General features: G+C 38.4%; 3 protein-coding genes across 6 annotated transcripts; 2 read left to right on the forward strand and 1 right to left on the reverse strand.

Annotated features, from left to right (window-relative positions):
• Window positions 1-1263: 1263 nt before the first annotated feature.
• On the reverse strand, window positions 1264-3608 carry LOC121772638 (protein FAR1-RELATED SEQUENCE 5-like). Its single transcript, XM_042169827.1, has 2 exons — window positions 2944-3608; window positions 1264-2716 (listed from the first exon to the last, which is right to left on the reverse strand). The coding sequence occupies exons 1-2, from the start codon at window positions 3606-3608 to the stop codon at window positions 1264-1266; spliced, it is 2118 nt and encodes a 705-aa protein (XP_042025761.1).
• A 3973-nt stretch (window positions 3609-7581) lies between these two features.
• LOC121772647 lies at window positions 7582-9819 on the forward strand. The gene has a single exon (XM_042169837.1). It carries the CDS (start codon window positions 7582-7584, stop codon window positions 9817-9819), a length of 2238 nt encoding a protein of 745 aa, XP_042025771.1.
• Window positions 9820-22098: 12279 nt separating this feature from the next.
• On the forward strand, window positions 22099-26180 carry LOC121787033 (E3 ubiquitin-protein ligase RHF2A-like). 4 transcript variants are annotated; one of them, XM_042185650.1, is made up of 9 exons: window positions 22099-22316; window positions 23498-23626; window positions 23727-23773; window positions 24068-24130; window positions 24206-24314; window positions 24437-24816; window positions 24904-25008; window positions 25193-25567; window positions 25891-26180. In XM_042185650.1, exons 2-8 carry the CDS (start codon window positions 23498-23500, stop codon window positions 25518-25520), a joined length of 1161 nt encoding a protein of 386 aa, XP_042041584.1. In that variant the 5' UTR covers window positions 22099-22316; the 3' UTR covers window positions 25521-25567; window positions 25891-26180. The 4 variants fall into 4 exon arrangements, with proteins under 4 accessions (XP_042041584.1, XP_042041576.1, XP_042041568.1 ...); XM_042185642.1 differs by having other exon boundaries at window positions 25923-26180; XM_042185634.1 differs by having other exon boundaries at window positions 25193-26180.
• The last annotated feature ends 409 nt before the right edge of the window (window positions 26181-26589 follow it).

Below are 26589 nucleotides of genomic sequence, written 5' to 3' on the forward strand. Positions count from 1 at the left end.
TTGATTGCTAGGGTGGCTTTGCACTTTATAACTTAACTTATTTAGAACTTTTTATAATCTTGATTATACTGCACAATGTTTTTTGAGAATATGCTTTATGAATGTGAACTTACGAACTTTCAGCCGAACAGTTTGTGCATGACGTTTGTTAAGATGGGATTTATTCTAAACGCGGTTGACATTATTTTGCAATAAATTTTTGTATTACGTTATTTATGTATATAGGTTTACGATTAACTCTCATATTGCTTAACCTAAGCCGTATAATGTACAAATCATTGTCCATAATGCATTGTCTACACCAAATAATGCATCTATATATTATACACTAACTATGGTAAGCCATATACAGAACTCGACTCAAAATGATGTGCATCATATATGCATATAAAGGCATTATTTGTAATAGATTATGCATTATTAAAATTTGGGTGTGTTTTTAGTTGAATTGGTTTTGTGGTAAGTAACATGGATGAAATTATATAGTTTATTTCGCTAATTTGAGTTTGGGATATTAAATTATATTGCTACCACTGTCAGCACATATCAAATTAAAAATTAGTGTGCATTATGTTAATTGTTTATATAGGTTTACGCTAAACTATCATAATGTTTAATGTAAACTACATAATATATAATGCATTGTACACAATGCAATTTCTACACCAAATAATGCACTTATATATAATATACACGAAGTTTATTAAGCTATATACAGAATTCGACTCAAAATGCTGTGCATCATATCTTTATATAATGGCATTATTTGCAATAGATTATGCATTATTAAACTTTTTGTGTGTATTAGGGTGAATTGGTTTTGGGGTAAGTATCAGGGATGAATTAGTTTCTGACGTTAACTTGCATTTGGGGTATTAATTTAAATAGCCACCACTGTCAGCACGAATCAAATAAAAAATATGCATTCCCTGTGTTATGTAATGCAAAGTTTTGGTAAAGGCGATACAGATATAGGAAAACGATATGTGCATTATTTGATAACAATATTGCATTATGCACGGACAAATGGTCATTATTTTGACTGTTGTGGGAATAACATGTATAAACGGCCTCTCAGGAAAGAGAGATTTTGTGAAACTAATGCTTATAAACATGGTAAGTGACCGACATAAAATCCACTCATAAACCAAAAACATGTACTAAAGATGCTTGTAAAACTTGGATTTCTATTACAGCCATTCAACTAATAAGAAAAATAGGATCCAAAAAAAGAACAGTGTTATTTTGTTTAAAAAACCTGAGTCAAGCTGGATTTTTCCCCTTCCGCGCATCTGTCTCCGTATTCATCTCTTTAAGGACGGGACAGTTTCTGGAGTCGTGATGACCCAACTCATCGCACGCCTTACACAGTCTAAGAGGCCTTGTCGCATCCTTTATAGCCTTTTCTCTCTTTGAAATCAGACGGCTCGTTGAGCTGCTTGCGTGACCCTTCGTCTTCACGACATCCGGATGAACCTCAACAGATTTAGGCCTTACCATTCCATAAAACTCCTCTACTATACGCATCTTCTCAGCGGCTGAGGTTGACGGAGTACCAATTTGAAGAGAGTTACCAAGTTCTTCGACGCCACCTACAAATGCACGTAACACCTCGATGTCAGTCTCAAATTGTCTAAGAAACCCATAAAACATCGAAATCGCCTGCTTAGACATAGTTTGCCTATCGTCAACGGAGGAATTGGTAAGCAGGGGATCCTGAAACTCCCCATGTACAACCTTGGCTAAGGGAGTCTTCATCCATCGGCTTTCACAGTATTTATCCGGGATTTTTTTCACCTCATTGTTCCGAAACAAGAAAAATATATGGCTGCACAAATAACCATGCCGCCCAAATAGTTTGCATTCGCACGAGTAAGTATCATCAGACTTCTCATGACGGACAACATATGCATTGCGCTTGCTACCCCCAAGGTTGTATGTGTCAACCGTTTCTCCGGACATAAAACCCAGCACACGACATCTGTCATTACCCTCCACAATTTCTTCTTGTATTTTCTTGAACATACTGTCGGTAAACAACGTGGAAGCATGTTTCTCCAACGGCAGAGTAGTGGCTAGTATGGGTATGACAGTGGCATCGTGGTAGTCCAAAGATGTTCTACTGTTCCGCTGGAATTCTATGGCGTGATTGAAATTCAAGTAGAATTCAGCTATGTTAGCTTGGGGCTTCAGAAAATTTTTGTAGAAACTGTTCTCTGATTCAGATATGGACGTAGTCCTAATCATCGATCCCATAGGAAAATCCCTGAAGTACGCCGGTATCCAGTACTTCCTGTACGCATACAATGTGTTGAACCAGTCGATGCTCTCTAGCTTATGATGTTCGACCAATCTATTCCACTCCTCCTCGAATTCGTCCGGCTCTACTAGGTCCGACCAGACACAAGCGTTAAATTCCTTTTTGAAATCGTCGTCGCGCAACAATCTGTTTGGTACCTTGACAGCCAACTTATGCATTATATGCCACATATACCAACGGTGACGTGTGCCGACTAGGACCTCTTCAATCGCTGATCTCATACCCAAATCTTGATCGGTCACAATCATCCTGGGTGCTACACCCATACAATCTACAAAATGTCTGAACAACCAAGCAAATGCCCCTGTTTTCTCACTGCACACCAACCCGGCCGCAAATGTCACAGGACTACCATGATTATCCTTTCCAGTGAAAGGAGTGAAGATCATACAGTACCTGCATACATCATGTTAACGTGGCATCAAAAATGTAAACATATCATAATGCAACGTACGGTATTGCGTAATGCATTGACACACAGTAATAATGCACGCAGTATAGAACAGATAAATGCACTATAACGTACAAAGCACATTAGTCAGTTTCAACCTGTTTGTGTTGTATGTGGAGTCGAAGGACACAATATCACCAATATGTGGTAATTCCTCTTCATCAAACCGTACCAAAACAGAGCAACAAACTGGTCAGATTCGTTAACTTCGTAGTGATAGGTGAACCCCTCGGACATCTCCTTCTTCTTAGCCATATCATCCAACACCATTTGTACCTCAAATCCTTGTGCATATGCTTTGATGTCCCGTGAGGCATTCCTGATATCCCCAACAGTGCAACCAACTAGGTCAAACCCACCAAGAATTTCCTTCAGTACCTTAAATGTAAGCGTGGGGTCTATATTAGCCCTGGAACAGTCGAGGATGAATTTATGATGTACATCATCCAACTTGCGATTACTTGACATGAATTGCTGATGTTCCGTCTCAACCATGTGATGGTTATGAATCTCGTTGAACTCCTGAATTATGTAACATGACAAGCAATCTTCCGAGAAAAACCTGAACGATATACTAGCCGTACAACCACACCGCTTAGATAACTTCCTACGCTTGATAGTGAAACCAGAACGTGCATTCAACTGGTCATATTCATCATCCTTCTTCCTTCCTTCCCTATTGCATACAACTTGATACCGGGTCGTGACATCATCAACCTTCCTCATAGCTTGTTTGCGCGTTTCAAAGCCAACTGCGCGGGCATATACATCGTAAAAGCGAAAGCAAATTCCAAGGATTGGAATTTCTAACCTACAAGCTTCAGCTCGGGAGAACATTCAGGTACAACAACCACTGTACAGAATTGGAAAAAAATGGGTCAGCATAAAAGTACAACTTTGCAATGTAGTAAGCTGATAATTAATGCACGATTTTCATAAATTTAATCTGTCAAATATTTAAATTGGACAATTACGTGGTTTATTTATAGGTCAAACACAAACTATTGTCAAACGTTGTTATTAATGTTTACGTACTACACCCTAGCCCCTATGATTATTAAACCCTTATGGGAAACAAGAAACGTGTGCCAAAAATCAAAACTAATCATCGATATTTAAGCCCTAGAGAAACGAGACATAATAGCGGTCCTATATTAATTCGTACAACATACACATTGCAAATAAGATATTATGCATTATACAGACAATATAGTCCATTACGCATATTCATTTGGTGCATTATTTGTACGAACTTTATTCAGTATAATATGTACATTGGAAACTTACGTGATTTATTTATAGGTCAAACACAAAATATTCTTCAACGTTATTAATGTTTACGTACTATACTTTAGCCCATAGGATTATTAAACCCTTAGGGAAAATAAGAAACGTGTGCCACAAAACAAAACTAATAACCGATAATTAGGCCCTAGAGAAACGAGACATACTAGCGGTCCTATCTTAATTCGTACAACATACACATTGCAAATAAGATATTATGCATTATACAGACAATATAATCCATTACGCATATTCAGTTGGTGCATTATTTGTACGAACTTTATTTAGTATACTATGTACATTGGAAACTTACGTGATTTATTTATAGGTCAAACACAAACTACTCTTAAACGTTGTTATTAATGTTTACGTACTATACCCTAGCCCCTAGGATTATTAAACCCTTAGGGGAAAAAAGAAACGTGCGCCAAACATCGAAACACAGACCAAAAATTTAGACCGTATACATTGCCGCTCACGAATTATGCATTATATAGGCAGAAATATTCATTATACGTGATCAATTTGTGCATTACATGCATCGTTTTACCCTAATACCGTAGATATGCCGAGAGCGAAACCCTGAAGGAAGGTTTCAAATTCGTCGCTGATTTATTACTCTATCCTGAACATTGCTTATCATATATTACGCGGTATATAGTTTTAAAAAATCACCGCAAGCGATCATGTTATACCATGACAACACAATACACGAATTACTTGCTGATTAACTATCAAATAATCAGACTGCTACAACTGGTAGTGAAACATCCGAAACATAAACAAAATAAGGCTAATTCGGAATTACCTTCTTCCATTATTAAGAACAAAAACGGTTGCTACAACGCAAAGTAAACAAGCTTGAAATACCGATGATGATTAACGTCAAAATTGAGAATTGTGAGAATTGAAACCTTGCTGCTAATAATCGGAATAAAAAAACCTATACGCCTGAGTAAAACCCTTCCTTCTTCTACGTGAGATGAGAACAACAAACGGCAATATCTTCCAAGGAGAGAATCATGGAATTTCCATAACTGCCAAATAAGTATTTACCAATTCTGCCCTTTTTTGGATTTTTAATTGATTATAATTTAATGGGATCAGCGAAATTTTGCATCCATCGGATGGATGTAATTGACGGTAGAGATTAAGAAGGAAAAAAGGATGAAATATAGAAAAAGGAAATGAATACATCCCTCTATATATATATACATCCCTCTATATATATATACATCCCTATATATATATGTGTGTGTGATCATATGATAACCCATATTTATGGTGATAACCTAATAACCTATCATTCTATGGACGAAATATATCATTTTATAAAATAGAATACCATTTTATGGATTAAAAGTATCATTATATGCATGCTGAAAAAATATCATTTTATAGTGTATAAATATCATTTTTAGTAAAAATGATATTTTTGACCCATAAAATGATAGGTTATTAGGTTATCACCATACATATGGGTTATCATATGATCACATCCTTATATATATATATTGCTTTTGTATACGGCTATTTTGCATTATAGACAATAGTGCAATACTTAACAATCTACACTGCAACCCACGTAGTACTATCGTAGAAATTCATCTAAAACGTCTACTATGATATTGCTGGATATGTTCCTAATATTGCAGGATAGCGTGCCACGTGGCAGCACGAGATTGGTGGTACGTTATTGAAGTTCTTTGCAGTTCTTAGTGTATTTTTTTTTGTTGAGCATGCAGGGAAAAACCAATGCAATTGCTCGGTCAATACACCGCGCTTCTTAAATCCACTGGATCACTAGGTCCAGGAACTCAAGGAACACAGAGTATTTTTGTCGTTGAACACACTCGACTCTCATTCAAAAATTAATCCCTCAACCCAAATTTACTATTAAATTAGTATAGGGAAGTGGGGTCAATCCCTGATAAACTCGTATTTTAACTGTTTTATTGGGCGTTAAACGTGGTGATAATTGGTTTTTAAATGCATATTACTTGAGTTTACGTTCATATTTCACTATAAAGGTGCTTTGATGAGTTTATCAAGTGTTTGAAGTTAAAATAGGTAAAAAAGGGTCAAAATGAGCCAAGCCGTGACTGGGGTCTGCTTCAAACGTTAATCTGCCTATCAATATGGGGTCCGAATACTATTTTGAGAGTACCATTGTCTTCATCATCGAAAGAGCTTCGCGTGGGTACCTCACACGCCCCAATCGGAGTTCGGATGAGAGAGATATGACCGATCTACGAAAGCCGCGCGGACTGCCAGAAGCTACCCGGCCGGGTGAATTTTATGTGCAATAATTCCACCCGGCCGGGTGGCCAATTTTGTTCATAAAGAGTCCAGAGACTTCTACCCGACCGGGTGGATTTTATGTGCAATAATTCCACCCGGCTGGGTCCGTCTGACTGACGATTTTTAGCCCAAACGTGATTTTTTTGAAGGAAAAATAAAAGAGAGAAGCTAGGGCAACGAAAAATCATTCTCTACAAGCCGCAAAAACACACACTCTCTCTCTCTAGGAAGCACTCTTGGAAGAAGATTGGAGATTCAAGCTTCAATTCATCCGCCAATTGTACTCCGTATCATGAATTCTTTTGTTTTCTTTAGTTTTTGTTTGTTTTTTTACTTTGAACATGAGTAGCTAAACACTTTGTGTGGAATTCTTGGTGAAGATGCATTGATTCATAGTTATTAATCCAATTGACTTCGTTTTTATCTTGCTCTTGTAATTATTTGAATTATTCTTGTGCTTTTTCCTAACAATTGCTTGATCACCAATTGGGAGTGTAGGGTTTCTTAGAGTAATCGGGAGATGAAATAATTAATCTTGAAAGAAGAATAATTCACACCTTAATTCAATAGAACTCGGGAGAGTTGAGGTTTTGAGTGGAATCTGTTATCTAATCGATCTATTGGGAGTTAGGTCTAAGAATTAGAAGGGGACTTCAATTGTTACACTTAATCTACAGGTTTCTCACATCGGGAGGGGGTTTAATCTACATGTGTGATTGATTCAATAATTCTAGAGACTTTAAATGGTAAATCGATTTCAATTGGGTTAGGCTATGAGTTGTGCATCGGATCCTTGAATTCTGCATATTTCTCCACCATCTTACACAGCTTTCTTAATTGCTTTCGTGTTTAAGTGTTCTATTCTATTCTCTGACTTTACATGCTTTTAGTAGTTGTTAGTTTTAAAACCAAAAATTTCTGATTGTCTGGATAGTAGTTGGAATTGGTTCGTGGTACTTAAGTTGACACTTATTTGTCTCTGTGGGATACGATATACTCTTGCTTGCTAAATGCTACAATAACCCCGTACACTTGCGGGTATTAATTGGGTAAAATAAAGTTGAGTCAAGTTTTTGGCGCCGTTGCCGGGGACAATTTTGTGTTATATAACTTGATATCGTGATAATAATCAAGATTACTACTTCAGATTTTATTGCTTTTTGTTTCTTTTTACTTCATTTTTAATTTTTTTGAGTTCTCACATTTGTGTTTCTTGTTCAGGTGTATGCACACACGTTCTAAAGGCTTGCCTCTAGAACCTTTCGATCCGGAGATCGAAGCAACAAACCGGAAGAGGAACGCCTATAGGAGACTCACGCAGAAAATTCAAGCTTCTTCGCCTAACCGCATAGGAGCATCTTCAGTTCAAAGCGACCTTTCACCCATCCGATCACTCGTTCAGGACCATATTTTGTTTGATCTCGTTTCTCCTAGTCTGATGGAGTACGAAGAAGGTAACAACGGTCCACCACCCCCTCCTCCCAATTATGCTGAGCTTCTACGACAGCTGGAGGAGTTGCGTCAACAGGTCAACCGTGGACCACCTGTGCCTGTGCAGAATCAATATGTATACCAAGGCCAGACAAATCCAACTGTTCATAGCAACATCGCGGCTAATACTTTTGAGCTGAAAAGAGGACTAATCCAGATGGCGGAGAACATTGCTTTTAGGGGCAAATCCACTGACGACCCTAACAAGCATATCACCAAGTTCATCCAGATTTGCAACACAACAAAGATGAATGGAGTTACAGATGAGCAGGTTCGACTAAGGCTGTTTCCTTTCTCATTAGAGGATTCAGCAAAGGATTGGTTGGAGAGTTTGGAGCCAGGATCGATTAGAACATGGGATGCTATGGTGGACAAATTTTTGGAGAAATTCTACCCCCCTAGTGAAGCTATAAAGAGGCAACACGAGATCATTGCCTTTCAGATGACTCCTGCAGAGAATATCAGAGACGCATGGGGGAGGTTTAAATCTTTGATGAAACGGTGTCCCAACCATGGGTTAACCCCGACAGTTCAAGTCATTACATTTTTCAAGGGATGCGTGCCTGAAGCACAACGGGAGTTGAACTTGAGCTCAGGCGGTAATTTTCTCAAGAAAGGAGTGAATGAAGCCATGGAAGTGATTGAGGAGCTCGCATCTAATGACGAAGGATGGAGCAACGACAGGAGTAAGGTGCATAGGGTGGCTTCTACTACAGATCATGATCCTATGAGCGCCCTATCCGACAAGTTGGATGCGCTGACCATGAAATTCGACTGTATAGCAATGGGGCAACCGTCTCAAGAACCCCAAGGAAAAATGGGGGACGTGAACTATGTGAATCAATGGGACAACAACCGGTACTTCAATAATCACCGCCCCAACTTTCAGGGTGGAGGATATAATCAGTTCGGGAACAAATGGCATCCCAATCTCTCTTATGGAAACCCAAATAATGCTCTGCAACCACCCCCGGGGTTCACAGTTACTGATGGAGTGGTTAATGATCCGAAGAAGATGACCACGGAAGACATACTCAAGTCTTTCATGCTACAGTCCAACAAGCTCATGGAGCAGAACAATCAAAGGATGGAGAAGGTTGAGACAGATGTGCAAAGTATGGCCACTCATCTGAAGAACATCGACACACAGATCAGCCAGATTTCCCAGACTGTGAGTACTATTACTCAATCGGGAAAATTCCCTTCGAACACCATCATAAATCCCAAAGAATGCAAAGCTGTGCATCTAAGGAGTGTCACTATTTATGAAGCTCCCTCACTGCCTGCGACCACATCTGATACCGTTCTTGAGCCCAAGGCTGCCGTGGCAGAGAAGGAAAAGGAGGCTGAAAAGGAGAATACTGGCACCACTTTTGGAGTAAAGGTGCCATTCCCGCAGGTACTGAATCAGAAGAAGAAGAAAGATGAACAGTTCACTCGATTTCTGGACATCTTCAGAAAGGTGCATGTGAACATCCCTTTGATCGAGGCACTGCAGCAGATGCCTAAGTACGCTAAGTTTCTGAAGGAGGTGATAGCCCAGAAGACCAGTTGGGGGCAGGTTGACACTATTAATCTAACTGAAAATTGCAGTGCTCTGCTGCAAAGGAAACTGCCTGCCAAGTTGAAAGATCCTGGAAGTTTCACTGTCGACTGCCTCATTGGGGGCTATAAGGTGGAGAATGCTCTCTGCGATCTAGGCGCGAGCATTAATCTAATGCCACTATCGGTGTTCAAGCAAATGAACATTGGTACTTTGAAGCCCACCTCAGCCACACTACAGATGGCAGACAGATCTGTCGTGTATCCAAAGGGCATCGTGGAAGACCTACTTATTAAGGTCGGGGAATTTATTTTTCCCATCGACTTTATGGTCTTGGACATGGAAGAAGACAAGGGAGTCCCCCTACTGCTAGGACGTCCCTTCCTTGCTACTGCCGAGGCAAATATAAACGTGAAAAGGGAGAGTTGACAATCTTCATGGGAGAAGAAAGTCAAACGTTTTCCCACAAACCGAGAAGCATGGATGGAAGAACTGAGGAGTGCAAAGTGGTGCGTCTGAAGCACCAAGTGATTACTGAAGAAGGAGGATCGAGTGCAGTCAGAAAAATGAAGCAGAAGGACTTTTATGAGCTTCACATGGAGATGATGGCTTCCACTCACTCGGAGCCAATAGCATGGATCGATGCAGACCATAGTTGCCCTTCACCGGTGCACTCGGTGATCATTACTGCACCCCCTAGGATGGGGGGTAAAATACCAACTGCTGCCAAGGGAAGAAAGACAACTGCTCCAACACTGAAGGAGCTTATCCCGAGAGAGCCTGAAAAGTGGTGGCTCACCAAGACTTGGAATGATCTATTTCCTCATGGAGGAGGAGCCAAGCGATCACCTAGAGGCAACTCTGGGATGAAAGAGGATCTCGCTTGATATTTAGAGACGTCGGGCATACGACGGTAAAAAGTTGCGCTACCATGGGAGGCAACCCATGGAAGGTATCTTTTATTGTTTTATGTATTTCTTTTGGTGTTGTTGCTAAGTAAGCATCACCTCTCCACCAACGTTTCAAACTTATTTCTTTGCGTAGCTTTGAATAAGTTTGGGGGTGATATGGTGGATGGTGAAGTTTACTGTTTTTATTGTTTTTTTTAGTTTATTTTTGAGTAGATTTTTAAATTTTTTTTTTGTTTAGGATTTTAGTTTAGGATTAATAAACCCCGTGGATGAAATTGAATGGGGGTCGGATCAATTTGAATTGAATTCAAGCATGTTTGTTGGATGAGTTGCTAATGATGCTATGTGCTAAATTGTTTGTGAAAACTTGTTGATATGACCAAGCATGCTTGTATGTCCTTATTGTGATTTTTCTAAAGTGGATTACTCGTTGCCTTGTCCTTTGTCATAACCTTGTGAGACTTGAGCCTATATATTTCTAAATATGTGATTATCGTCATTGTGTTATATGTTTCTAGAACTTGCTCGCGATCTTCCTTGAGTCTACATAGTGAGTATAGATTTAGGAAGTGACGTTAGGCCATCCGTTCTAGCCTTATCTTTACTTTCACCCTAAAATAAAAATCATAATTCTTTGTTAGCCATATTTGAGCCTAATAGCCTATTATTTGATAACTTGGGGTTGTATATATGCTTGAAAATAAGTTTGGGAGAAAAGAACACTTTTGGATGATAAGAAGAGTTTAAAGATGAAGTATTGACTTGAATATCTTTGGGAAAGTGGATGTATGCTTTTAGTTGTGAAAAAAAAGAGTTGTAAAAAAAAAGAATAATTTGGTGGTATAAGCTAGGCGAAGCCTAGAGGGGGTATAAGCTAGACGAAGTCTAGAAATGCGTAAGAAACCAAGTTTGGGGGAGAATTGGTAGATGAGAAGAGTCTATAAAGACTACTGAGGAGTTGAGTTGTTTTAAGAACGAAGTTATTATAGTTTCGAAGGGGATTATAAGTCACTTTGGCCAAATTTTCCTCACCTAACCAAAAAGCCTACATTACAACCTACAAATAAGACCTTTCAGATCCTTGATTTATAGTCACAAAATAGTAGAGGAGAGGTTAGATTTCGAGCGAGCCTATGGTAAACTATGCATGATTGATTGATTTGAGAGCTTGTATTTTACCTATACACTTTGAGAGTGAGAGAATTACACTACATATCTATCTTGTGAGGGCAAATTGACAAGGTTGCATACGTGTTAGTAACTTGAAGCAATGATCAGTTGGTTTACATGTGTGTTAAGTTATTGATGCATGCTATTGTTTATTAACTGAGGCAATGATGAGATCCAACTTATGTGTACGAGTTTATATTTGATTGTTGTCTGCTTCTTGTTTGAGGACAAACAAGTGATTAAGTTTGGGGGAGTTGATAAACTCGTATTTTAACCGTTTTATTGGGCGTTAAACGTGGTGATAATTGGTTTTTAAATGCATATTACTTGAGTTTACGTTCATATTTCACTATAAAGGTGCTTTGATGAGTTTATCAAGTGTTTGAAGTTAAAATAGGTAAAAAAGGGTCAAAATGAGCCAAGCCGTGACTGGGGTCTGCTTCAAACGTTAATCTGCCTATCAATATGGGGTCCGAATACTATTTTGAGAGTACCATTGTCTTCATCATCGAAATAGCTTCGCGTGGGTACCTCACACGCCCCAATCGGAGTTTGGATGAGAGAGATATGACCGATCTACGAAAGCCGCGCGGACTGCCAGAAGCTACCCGGCCGGGTGAATTTTATGTGCAATAATTCCACCCGGCCGGGTGGCCAATTTTGTTCATAAAGAGTCCAGAGACTTCTACCCGACCGGGTGGATTTTATGTGCAATAATTCCACCCGGCCGGGTCCGTCTGACTGACGATTTTTAGCCCAAACATGATTTTTTTGAAGGAAAAATAAAAGAGAGAAGCTAGGGCAACGAAAAATCATTCTCTACAAGCCGCAAAAACACACACTCTCTCTCTAGGAAGCACTCTTGGAAGAAGATTGGAGATTCAAGCTTCAATTCATCCGCCAATTGTATTCCGTATCATGAATTCTTTTGTTTTCTTTAGTTTTTGTTTGTTTTTTTACTTTGAACATGAGTAGCTAAACACTTTGTGTAGAATTCTTGGTGAAGATGCATTGATTCATAGTTATTAATCCAATTGACTTCGTTTTTATCTTGCTCTTGTAATTATTTGAATTATTCTTGTGCTTTTTCCTAACAATTGCTTGATCACCAATTGGGAGTGTAGGGTTTCTTAGAGTAATCGGGAGATGAAATAATTAATCTTGAAAGAAGAATAATTCACACCTTAATTCAATAGAACTCGGGAGAGTTGAGGTTTTGAGTGGAATATGTTATCTAATCGATCTATTGGGAGTTAGGTCTAAGAATTAGAAGGGGACTTCAATTGTTACACTTAATCTACAGGTTTCTCACCTCGGGAGGGGGTTTAATCTACATGTGTGATTGATTCAATAATTCTAGAGACTTTAAATGGTAAATCGATTTCAATTGGGTTAGGCTATGAGTTGTGCATCGGATCCTTGAATTCTGCATATTTCTCCACCATCTTACACAGCTTTCTTAATTGCTTTCGTGTTTAAGTGTTCTATTCTATTCTCTGACTTTACATGCTTTTAGTAGTTGTTAGTTTTAAAACCAAAAATTTCTGATTGTCTGGATAGTAGTTGGAATTGGTTCGTGGTACTTAAGTTGACACTTATTTGTCTCTGTGGGATACGATATACTCTTGCTTGCTAAATGCTACAATAACCCCGTACACTTGCGGGTATTAATTGGGTAAAATAAAGTTGAGTCAATCCCACGAAGATGAATTCGTGAAGTAGTGCTTAGAGACTCTGGAAACAAGCGGCTGCTGCCACGCAAAAGGGTTGAGGCTTAAACTACCACTAGACCTAGGCACGGAATTTAAATGCTAGACCTAGGACACCGAACACTTATCAAATCAGACATCATCACCGAAAGAAACAATTACTCACTAGACCGTGTAAATGACTAACTAAATATGACTAGGCAGAGAGAATTAAAAAGTGGGGACCATGACATTCAATTAAAGCAAGTACGGTAAAAGCTGCAACTAACAAACTCATGCAGTTTCCTAACCAGCTCGGAAACGTAAATGAAGAAAACAGAACACACTCCTAGATTCGAACAGAATATAGAAATCGGGACGCCGGAAACTTGCTACGAATCGGAAGTACATCAGATCTACATAAACTAAACGAGATGAAACGAAAACTCGTAAGCTAGGCATAAAATTAAACCAACACGACTCAGATTCACGTCGAATGCTTAATCCACTCCGGATCCAAGCCATCCGAACTCAACACCCAGCACAATCAACTCCATAGCTCCGATTCTCACAGATCTGCTCAAATCAACTCCAAATACCAACAATCACAGACAACCCTACAACATCAGAAAGTAAAAAAAAACGATTCATCCACAAACAAACTCCATTCTCCCAGATCCAACCTCGAACATGCAATAATCCAGAAAACAACCTCGAAAACAACCAACTCCAACAACCCAACTCAGAATTCAAGTAAACATAATCAACAAACATAGATCAACACAATCGGCATAAACGAAAACGAAACTTGCATAAAAAAACAGTGAAATATCCAGAAAACAAAGAGGTCCGAGCTTCGAACAGCGAAGCTCGGTGAATGCAGCAGAAACGAAAACGGAAAATAAATTGTTTCTTCGCCCTCAAGAAGGACGGTGTTACAACCAGATTGAAGAGTATGTAAGCTAGAAGTGAACCCCAAGATCGCCCTGAACTTCCCACGAAAGAACCCAAGTGTGTGAAAAAGTGAACTAAGCTACAGGCTGTTGGCGAGGTCTCCAACCGAGAAGATCCCTCCAGCGTGCATGCTTCTCCCTTTTATAGACGCGGACATAACCTTCTAGAGTCTTCGTAGAAATCTCTATTCTACCCTTCAACTCCGAGGCTTCCTCCGTCGAGCAATTTTTCCGCATAATGTCCACTTTTTCGCCTTCTTCCTAGGTCCATGCAACTGTCTCCCTCCTTTGCTGGACCTGGCGAAAATCTTCACACACCTGGCTTAAAACGTGTGTTAGACCCAGAAATTTCACGAATTAAAGCCCTAGACCTATGCATGAAATTAGCCTTATCAGTTATCACTCTAATTATGATGGCACCCTAATACTTCCTTATTATGCATATTCATGATATGAAGTCAATAGTGTATACATATGGCATCATGGTATGTGTTAGTCATAATATGAAGTCATACTACCTATGGTGTGTGTTGGGCATAGTGATTAATTCTAATCCACTATGATAGGTGGCTTTTAAATTCTAGTACTTTATTTATTTATAAAAAATTCCAAAGCCACAACTGACATATGCGACTTTTTTATAGCCAAATGTACATGATAAAGATGTTTTAATAAACCAACTTGCACCTAACTCTAAAGATTTAAGATGAACTAAGGAAATTTAGTCAAAAACGAATTCCGTCCTTTTGTTACCTTAAAAATGGATGGTTGAGCGAACTCCTATGGCTAAGTCCCTAATTAAACATAAAGACAAGTATTCTATTTGGCGAAAGTATTGTTTATGGCTTGTGTGTTACTGTGTTTGGTACGAAAGTTTGGACACTGACGATTATGCCCATTTGTCATCATAAGTTCAGGGTAAAATTGGGTTCTTTTTCTCATTACTCTATAGTCTATCCTCGTATTTATAAAAATCTCAATTTTATAGTGGAAAATGAAAAACGAGAGCATCCCATCATTAAAATTGTGGGTCATCTTCGTCCTCGAGGATGGACTTCCTATCGTGGCAAAATGCACAATCCTTCTCTCTCTCAATTTTTCATTAAATACAGTACACGTCGTGATTGTGCTCTTCTTTGCCCCGGCGCATCTTCAAAGACCAAAAGTGATGGAACTTCCCGGCCATCCTTGGCAGCCGATGGGGTCGGCAGACCCCCTTCGACTCCACCTATTTGAGAGAAATTGTATCTAATGTGACATCCGAAAAATTCAATAAGGACAAATTCACTAATAAAATTTATAAATTTTACATGATCATTTTTCTCAACACACTTTATGAATAACTCAACTACATCATCAATTTGAAACACGTCTACGCCAAATCAACAACTTATTAGAATTTGTTTTGTCATGGAAAATTGCAAAAAAATATTACTAGCAACTTATTAGAATTTGTTTTGTCATGGAAAATTGCAAAAAATAAGGCGCATGAGAAATTATGCGCATATTTTGAGTAATGAATGGAGTACTTGATTTACTTCAACGTATAGTTGAATCCAACTACTATCAATCCGTATAGAATTTGATCCTTCCAAATATTTATCCATATGGTATCCCTATTTGTCATCTGACAACGCGGTGAGTTGCAGTCATAAATAATTATTTTAGCTATATTTACCAAGGCCATTATATAAAAAAAAATGCATACCAGTCCGCGAAATTTAGGTATTTTTACTAAATTATGTCAATTGTCAAATACACCGTCAAGAGCATTTCACGTACCAAACAGTACAGTCTATTTTTCATTTCTGAAAAGTAAATCGAAATTGCATCTCGACCTTATGTGTACTTTTCCGGTCCACAATTATTATCTCACTTTTCACACAGTTTGGGTTTCAATAGTAAAAAAAAGTTACTACTAGACCCTGTATAGTCTTAAAACAAATTGTTAGTGAAATGAGATACACTAAGAATTTAAGGATTGACCGAAAATGGAATATGATACAACTAATTATGGACAAATGATTATGGAGAGAACAATATTTATGTAATACTACTACAATTAAGGACTTTTGCACTTTTTAGAACAAAATGCTTGCAACTATTATGAGCGGAAGAGCAATTTGATCCAAAAAAAATTCAAAAAGTGCAAAAATTATTCTAATAATATTAAAGTTCCAGCAAAGTCCAGGATAAAAAATAGTTCTCTCCAATTATTTGGTACTCTTGTTTGATTTATTAAAATAAATTAAAATATTCCTGAAATATGTTTATTCTTTTCCGCGTTAGATTTACAGATTTACATATGCAATTGCCATAAAAGGGGAAAATCGGGTATATAGGCTAGTTTGCCTTTAAGATTACGTAAATGTACCAATTTTGTTATCTATTCCATAAATGGGAAAAACGCCAATTGCATTGGCGTTTCTATAAGTAAATACGCCAATAACATTGGCGTTTTATAATCTCGTCGTATTTTAGCTGTATTTTCGTCAAATACAGCTACGTAAAAAACGCCAACTTAATTGGCGTGTTACAAGAAAAAACGCCAATATAGTTGGCGTGTTACAAGAAAAAGCGCCAATATAGTTGGCGTGTTTAATTATAAAAGCGCCAATGTAGTTGGCGTGTTAATCTAAAAAACGCCATTTCGGTCGGCGTGTTTCTGTTGAACCATATATCAATCAGATCTCTCCCAAACATCGCGAACCCTAAACACTTTCCCTCCCCAAAACGCGAAAACCCTTCCCAAGGTGGAAAAACCTTTCGCTCGGGTCGACCCGGTGGTGGATTTGAGCGTGGAGATTTCGATTTTGGCTCATTCTTCCAAACATTAGTCCTTCTAATCGGTTAGTATATCAAATTTTAGACTCATTCTTCTAAACATTAGTCTTCCAATATTTGATGGATTGTTGTGATAATATATATTGTAGTGTAATTAATATAACTGTTTGACCAATTGTTATGGGCACACTAATAATTTGATGGATTATTATGATAGTATATATTTTAATAGAAATATTTTGACCAATTGTTATGCTATTATATGTTGTAGTATATCTAATTTTGTTACCAATATTTAATGGATTGTTATGATAATATATATTGTAGTGTATTTAATAGAAATATTTTGTCAATTTTTTGGCTGACTCTACATAATGATGAATGTAAAAATAATACATATTTATTTGTGTTTTACATTATTGCAGATAGTATGACGCGGTGTGTCAATTTATATTGGGGTGGAAAGATAATTCCCGGAGCAGTTATTTCGTATGATCCTCCTTTTGCTAAAGGATTCATTATGTTGGATGAAACAATTTCGTACGATGAGCTTGTGGAAAAAATTTGTGAAAGGATGGGGATAAGCATATATGAAAATAATATTCAAATAATATGGAAACGTACTATATGTTTTGGATCCGGAGTACGTTTATAGGTGTTCAACTAGAAGAAGAATGCATGCAACTAATGTTTAGTGAGAGTATGATTATTGGAGGTGTAATTGAATTATATGTTGAGTATTCGGCAATTACTCAACATCATAGTCATCATGTCATAAGTTATGATGTTGGTACGTCTACTAGAGCCCAAGAACCATATTTTGCTGCAACACAAGATTTTGATGTTGGTACGTCTACGAGAGCCCAAGAACCATATTTGGCTGCAACACAAGATTTTGAAGCTGGAGGCGTGCATTTAGGGGAACGTGACAATTGTGATGTGGTTGAGGACACAGACTCAGATGGTGATCCGTCGGATGATGAACAATTTGTTGCTTCAAGACCATCCATTCCACTTGGAGAAACAACAGTTGGAGAAACATCAGTTGGTGGAAGGGCAGTTGGAGGAAGAGTAGTTCCACAGTTCCCACAGCGTGGAATCAACTACTTTCGCACCTTACCAGGTCCATATGATAGTTTTGATCCCAAAAACTTTGAGCGTGATGATCCCAGTGTGCATTATTGGAGTGAAAAAGATCCTAGCAATGTCGGTTTGCATACTAAATTTAGAATGAAGTTGGAATTGAAGGCAGCTGTGACTCATTGGCATTTGGAAAAAATCCGACAATATACAGTTGCTGAAAGTAAAGGAAAGAGATGGCATGCAGTTTGTAAGTGGCCACAAGGCAATCCGAAAGATAAGTCCTTACCGCTATGTTTGTGGGAGTGCCGAGCAACACTGAGGAAGCATGATGAACACTGGCAAATTAGAGTGTTTAGCACTGCTCATACTTGCATGGGGGATCGTAACTATAATGGCCACGCTAATCTTTCGTCGGGTATGATAGCGTTGAGTGTTCACCATCAGATAGAAAACGATCCTTGCTACAAGGTAAAAGCAATTGTGGCGGATATTGAAAATAGATCTCATGTCAAAGTTAGTTACAAGAAAGCATGGTATGCTCGGAGGACAGCGATTGAGCTTGTATACGGTGGATGGGAGTGGTCGTTCAAAGTGTTACCAGCTTATTTGAATGAAATGCAAAGACAAAATCCTGGCACAATTGTGGAATGGTTGCACGATGACATATTAAGCAATGGTATGAACAAGGTATTCAAGTACGTATTTTGGGCTTTTGGACCAGCTGTGGAGGCTTTTCAACTATGCAAACCAGTTTTAACGGTTGATGGAACTCATCTACGTGGACGATGTCGAGGTAAAATTCTTATTGCCGTTGGATTTGATGCTAATAAGAAATGTTTGCCTGTTGCATATGCCATTGTTGATGAGGAAACCAAAGAAAGTTGGAATTGGTTTATGGAACGCATTAGACTTCATGTAGCAAAGCATGAAATATGTGTCATATCTGATAGGCATGTGGGAATCATAGATGCAATGAATTCTCCCATATGGAAAGAAGAACCCAATGTGGGTCATCACAGATTTTGCTTGGTACATGTTAGAAAGAATGTTTTGCAGAATCACAAAGGTATCATGGTCAAAAGACTTTTTGGAAAATTGGTATTGCTACCAAGAAGCGCAAGTTTAAGATCAGACGTCGTTTACTTCGAAACGTCAACACCGAGCCTTTTGCCTTATGGGTACGTCCACGTCCATTGCAGAGCGCTGCGAAGGACGGTAGTCCATCAGCTGAGCCTCCCCGGATATCTGCAGTCCTTCTTCAACCATCCTCGAAATGGTTTCTATATCCGGACAGAAATGTCCTGTCGTAGCTCGGCCACTTAGAAAGTGGCGTATATTGTGAAGCGTCTCCACCTACAATTTTTCAAAGTTAAGTACATATCATAATATTAATTTAAATAAGTAATCAGGGTTTAGTTAAGTATAAATAATGTACCGTAAAGTTATGAGACGATGCCGTTTCGTGGAATACCTCTTCAGCATGCACGCCGGGTTTGGTTAAATACACCACAGTGATCTGGCGAAACCAATTCATATATTCTTCCGTTGCAACAGGCTCAGTACTGTTCTCCAGATCAGTCCATATCGTAAAGTGTCTGTTGTCCCACTCCTGTATATAATTGGCGTGCCATTGAACCCAATTACGACCAGATTTTCCACGGCGATCCTGTTTCAAAAAATCAGAACCGTGGAACCGGGGGAGATCCGGGATATACCGTTGGACAATCCCGAATTGGCGCAACACTCGGTGTGGCAGGTGTGGCTCAGCCAGATTCCAACAAATAAGCGTTGTTATCGACATCCATATAGGACGACCGACATCACAACTTTCCGGCAACTCTCGGTGGAGATAAGGCCTCCAAATAAACTACATGTGATACAAATTTTTTAAAATAATTTCAATAAAAACAAAAAACAATTTATAAGTATATGAAGTACCTGATTAAGATGCATCATGGAGAACTGATCTCGGAAATTTTCAATACAATGTTCGGGTGCTTTTACATATGACGCCGGACCATTCCATCTAAAAAATTTAAATTATGAGCGAAGAACACGAAGATTGATGAACATTAAGCTTAAAAAATGAATTAGTGAACAACTTACGCGCTTGCACATGGTAGATAGTCTGTAGCATCCTCGGTCTAATATTTGGGATTCTCTCCCAAGCCCAAAGCTGTAATAGAGTTAAGGCTCCCCCTACATCCGTCCTCTTAGCAACGGCCGCTTCACACAAATTGTGGTACAAGCAAGCAAGCGTCGCACCACCCCAGCTATATGTAGAACACCGTTCTATATCCATGAAAAAGTGTAGGTAGAAGAATGAAATTTTATTTTCGGAGCCGTTGGGGATCATCAGACCACCAAGTAATAGCAGACAATAGATACGAGCCCGCTCAGCATATATGTTGTGTTCGTGGTCACCAGACAGCTCAATCCTCAATTGACGCGATAAGCTTGTCTGCTTAAAAGTCATTTCATTCAACTCGGATGCGTCCGGTATGAATCCTAGAAAATCCAAACACCTGTCCTTCCAATATCCCGCTTTCGTCGGGGGGATGTAATCTGTCAGAGCCTCTCCATCAACTTTCAGGCCCCATAAGACCTCCACGTCTTCCAGTGTCACAGTCGCTTCACCGACTGGAAAGTGAAACGTGTGAGTCTCTGGCCTCCAACGTTCAATCAAAGCTGTGATAAGATGGTGGTCAATGTCTTTTGGTTTACCACACCTTAATACACCCCCAAACCCCATCTGGTCCACTATTGCCAAGACATATTGATGGATGTGAACATCCCAAATTAGTCCTTCATATCGTCGACAGCGTACATATTCGGATGGAACTCCTGCCCATATGTTGTTAGACACGTGTTGTCTCTGAAAATATAATACAGATGGATCCGCAGGACCACATGCAAGCCGACGACGAGAGGTTGAAGATGATGCCATAATTTACCTACACAACATTCATAATCCAAATTCTACAATAACCAACCATAAACCATTTCAATAATTAGATACAATTTAATCCAATATCACAAAATTGAACACCAACATCAAATAATTCACCTACACAACATTGCACATTCAAAATCATAATCCAATTCACCTACACAAAATTAACAATTTAAAGTAACAATTCGTCCAACCTAACAATTTCAATTTGCCCAATTTCAATTTTGCCTAACCTAACAATTTCAATTTGTCCAATTTCAATTTGACAAACCTAACAATATAAACAAATTTAACAATTCAAACTAATCAACATACATCAACCAAAACCCACATAAACCAAAACAATTTGCCCAATTTTTTAGCTATATAACAACCCTAGGGTTTAGGTTTATAATCAAATTTATACACAAATTCACTTAAACCCAAACAATCCAACATAATAATCAACAATAATGTCATTCAACCAATCCAAAATGCATAATATTTCTACTCAATTCACAACCCATTACAAACCCTAGCTAACTATCCACCACTTACTCTAATAATGTAAAAGGTAAGCATACTAACCGAAGAAAATAGATGAATTTGGGGAAGAATAGCACCGATTGATGAATGTAGGCCGAAATCACGGAGAGGAGGGCGATTTCGCGGAGAGGAGGCGCGCAACTTGGAGAAATCGCGAAGTGTGTGTATTGTGAGATTTTCGCGATTTGGGGGAGGCACGGATGGTATATCAGCCTGTGAAAACACGCCACTAGTGTTGGCGTTTTTCGTAAAACAAGTAAACACGCCACTCGTGTTGGCGTCTTTGCTTAAACACGCCAATCTGTTCGGCGTTTCTACAACAATACACACGCCAACTACAAAGGCGTTTTTTCAGTAATACACGCCAACCAAGTTGACGTTTTTCAACGTAATTTCAATTGGAGAAAATACGCCCAAAATACGCACAGGTATAAAGCGCCACCTACGTTGGCGTCTTTACGAGTAAACACGCCATTAGTATTGGCGTTTTTACTTAAAGACACGCCAATTTCATTGGCGTTTTTCCCATATGTAGAATAGATAACAAAATGGGTACATTTACGTTATCTTTAATGTAAACTGCCCTAGAAATCCGATTTTCCCCCATAAAAGTCCATGATCACCGCCCTTTGCCGAAAGAGTAAATGTGGAAAGAAAATGGGAAGATTGTTAGAATTCTCCTAAACCCAACAAAAATAAAGTCCACAAGGCTTTCTTCTTATTCTTACTCTCTCACCCCCAAATTCCTTTCTCTCTATAATCTAATTCGCCTCTTTTCTCGAATCACCTCTTCATCTGCTGCTCGGCTTTGATCCGCTGTTGGATTTCCCCAGTTTGTCAAAGTCTTAATTTTTTGGAGGTAATTGTTGCTTATCTTTTTAGCCATGGTAAATTAGAGAGTTAGTTTTCTCGCCCTTTCATGGGCCGGCTGTTTAGCTTGTGTCCAGTTTTGGAACATTAAAGGTCGTCTCTTTTTCTGGGCTTATGTTTATTTTGTTGCCCTCACAATACTTTGGTTTGATGATGGAATTTAGCTTCTTGAAATCTTTTGAGTGTTTTGGATTTTTTTCATTCAACTAATTTTTGGTGGCCTTTTATCTATTTTTTTTTTGTCGTGAGCATTTGGGGTTTCTGATACTTCTGCTGAATGTAATGGATTTTGTTTTCCTTTTAAACAGCTACTGTATTATTCAGGGGGGCTATTAATGTGTTTGGCTGTGTTAAATTTGCTGGTGTAAATACTTAAACTTGGATAGGTGGAATTTTTGGGGCTCTTCTAATCTTGGTTGAATGTATGGGAATTTCTTTTGCTCGCTCATTTAAGGGCTTAACACTGGCTTAACATAACTATACCTTTTCTCTTTAGCCATTTTGTTGATGACAATTGGTGGTAGGTTTCAAGTACAACTCCTTGGTACCTCTCTGAATATGACATGAATTATAGCTAATATATATTTTATTTGATTTACGTTTGGTATGGTGCTGGTGTTTAAGTTGTTTGGTGACAGTGGTGCTGGATTTGTTGGTTAAGATATCATAGTACTATAAATTACTTTGATACAATTCACTAAAGCTTCGACATAGTTTATCAGCGAAGTGATTTCATGTTGACTATTAATATATGGAGTAAGAAATAAGTGAAGGAGCTAACTATTGGCAGGCAAGATACTACAAGACTCTTTTCTCCAATCTGTTGATCCCCCATTAGGAAACATTTTTCTGTAAACCTGCTCTAATCGGCGATCTATTCAGTTTCCCTATTCCAAATTGATGATTGGCACCTTATAAAGTTGATTTATCCTCCCTTTTTTGTCTTCACTTTTTTTATATCTCTGATTTGATCTCCTTGAAGTCTAGTGTTGTTTCTTTTGTTTATATTGCGTTCTACCATCACTACTTAATTTTTATGTTAATGATGAAGCTGCATTCTCTAATTTTCTTGATTGAGCTCTAATGTCCGTTATTTTTTTCGGATTTCTAAAATTAATGCTAGGACATTTTGTGCAATCTGATTTATTAAAGATTTCAACTTCGTGACAGATGGAAGAAGGAAATGTATCGAGCAGTTTGACTTCTGCTGCAGCTTTTGTGGAAGGGGGAATTCAGGAAGCATGTGATGATGCTTGTAGCATATGTCTTGAAGCTTTTTGTGATAGTGAACCTTCTACGGTATGAACAGATCAATAGAGTACATAACACAATCTATTACTTTGATGGCAGAGTGTTGGAGCTAACCTATGCTTAACTGATTAATTTTTCTGTGTTTCAGCTGACTACTTGCAAGCACGAGTTTCATCTCCAGTGCATTCTTGAATGGTAGCGATCTTCCTCTCCCATAAATAAAGTTCCTAGATCCTACTGATTTTCATAGCAACATTGATAACCTGATATCGGTGGTTTTTCCATGTCTGGTGATGAGACTTTGATTTATATTTCCTACCAACTGCTTATATTATACTGGCATGACAAGAGATGAGTGAAGCCACGTTGAATTACTCGTAGTTCATTTATCTTTTTCTAGTTTTCCCCATTTTCTTCTTTCTTGTTTTATTTTATTGAATTTTGACTACTGTCGGATGTATTAACCATAACATTATAAAATATTCTTAGGTGCCAACGAAGTTCCCAGTGCCCGATGTGTTGGCAGTCTATTGGCTTGAAGAATCCCAGCAGGTATACTTGCCATTTATTTAAGGTGCTTTAACTCCATGATACTCTCGGGGTTCTCATTGTGTGCTTATTTGGCAGCCAGGAACTGCTTGTTGCTGTGGAGCAGGAGAGGAATATGCAAATGAATCCACCCAGAAATACAATTATGTTTCATCATCCAGCCTTAGGGGACTTTGAGTTGCAGCATGTTAGTTACTCCCATAACTTTCTACATCGTTTTTTTTATAACTTTCTACATCGCTCTCATCTTTGATCTTCTGTAAAATGGCTATAATAGTTAACATGGTTTATCTGAAATTTCTGATTCAGTTGCCGGTTAATGCAAGTGAGTCTGAACTTGAAGAACGCATTATTCAGCACTTAGCTGCTGCTGCTGCAATGGGGAGGGCTCGTCAGCTCTCTAGGAGGGAGGCTCAGAGGCATAGAACTTCTCAAGGCCGTCCTCGCTTTTTGGTATTCTCAACTCATCCTAACGAGGCTTCAGCTGCTTCTTCCCTTCCGCAGAGAGAAGGCAGTAGCTCCCCACCTGAAGTTATTGCCGCTGGCTCTAATTTTCCATATATGACCGTTGGAGGAGATTCTGAAAATTTTATTTCACGGTCTTCTACTGCTCAAGCCGAACAGCTTGGGACTCCACCCTCGGGATCAAGTCCTGTGACATATCAACATGGGACATCTTCAAGCAATAGGTATGCACAGATATTTGTAGTTTATTTCTTTCAGTTTACCTTTAAAAGTTCACTTGGTCATACTTGCAATCTTATTCTCTTTTCTAGGTCTCCTGCCCACACTTCTCCCAACAGTCAAGAGAGAGCCGGACCTTCAGATTTCCAGATATTTTCAGATTCTCTGAAATCTCGGCTAAGTGCTTTTTCAAGCAGGTACAAGGAATTTGTCTACATAGTTCACTTTCTAAGTCATTATAAGGGAAAGCATCTGAAAAAAATGGATGCCCGATGCTAGGAAATTGTGATACTTAAGAAAATTTTGTCTAAGGCAGTAATTATTTTTTGGTTGGATGAGTATTTTACTGAATTTGAATCATTTTTTCCTCTGTATTCATAGATACAAAGAGTCCATAACGAAGAGCACGAGAGGTTGGAAGGAAAGACTCTTTGCTCGCAACAATTCTACACCTGAACCCAACAGTGAAGTTCTGGAAGCTGGCCAGAGGAATAGTAGCAGTCCTGGAATTTCTACTATATCACGAATGATGGATCATCTTCAAATAGCAGAACATGGTGGAACCAACACATCAACTGCCTCACGTACTGTAGAAGATACCAGGTCACCAGATTCTAGTGAACGGCAGGTCTTTGTGATGGGAAGCAATCTTTCTTTGAATGAGGATGAGGCACAAGCTCCGACTGCTGCTAGTCCTGCATCAACCTAAGTGTTGATTCAACTATCTCATCAACTTCATTGCTCTTCGTTTGCTCAGTGAGTATTTATTTGGCTTGTTTACCCTGCTGCATGCTCAATACAACATGCTTTTCAATGATATTTTTTAGAAGGTAATCAACTTTGTGATTGATCTTTATGTCTTTCAAAATTTGCATCACTGTTGGGTTTCCATGATAATTAATGGTATTTTTGGTTTCATCCCGGTATTATGATGACGATCTTCCTTTTCCATGTCCCTCTATATTGGGATCCAAGGCAAGTTTGCATTGCGTAATTGGCTCTAGAAGTCTGGCTTGTGTTTTCTGTTAATAGTGTGACCCAACATGGTTTGCAATGATGTTTGCTTGATTTACCTCCAGAGTGTTGTTGATCGAATGCTATGTTGCTACAGTGACGTCCGGCTAATTCTACCTCCGAGGATGCTGCTACATTGATTCATGGCTAAATAAGGATCTTGAATTGCGATGTATAGACAAATATATAGAGCTGTAAATTTTGGCCTGTAATCCCCTATAGTTTGTTTTTGTTGAACTCGTGCAAAACAAATACGTGAACCATCCATTAAATTGAGCAGCAAACTATCAAAACTTGTGGTTGGTTGATGCTTTGTTTATGTGAAATTCGGCACATGATGTACAAGCCATTGATATGCTTTAGTGTTACTTATACTCTATACTCCATTCAACTCCTAAAAATAATTTTTTTTTCTATTTTAGTTCGTCCCAAAAAATATAAACTTTCAATTAAATGAATTTCTTTCTTGGGAGTCTATTTTTTACTAACATAAAACTCCCTTGCCTTGTCAATTTTGCATTAAAATTTGTGCTGATACATAGAACTTTTTAGTTTTCAATCAAAATATATAAAAAAATGAAGAAAAAGCCACTGGTTTCGATTCGAAATCTGACAATTTATACACATGTATAAATCTCAAAAATCATTTTCCCTAAAAAGTTTACTTTCCTGCCAAACAATTGAGGCCTTAATTTATTTTGATTTTACGGCAAGACCAAATCATTATTAAATTGATGCTCATATGGGAAAAAACGATTTTCTTT

Source organism: Salvia splendens, chromosome 2 (genome assembly GCF_004379255.2).
Source record: "Salvia splendens isolate huo1 chromosome 2, SspV2, whole genome shotgun sequence".
Taxonomy (NCBI): Eukaryota; Viridiplantae; Streptophyta; class Magnoliopsida; order Lamiales; family Lamiaceae; genus Salvia; species Salvia splendens.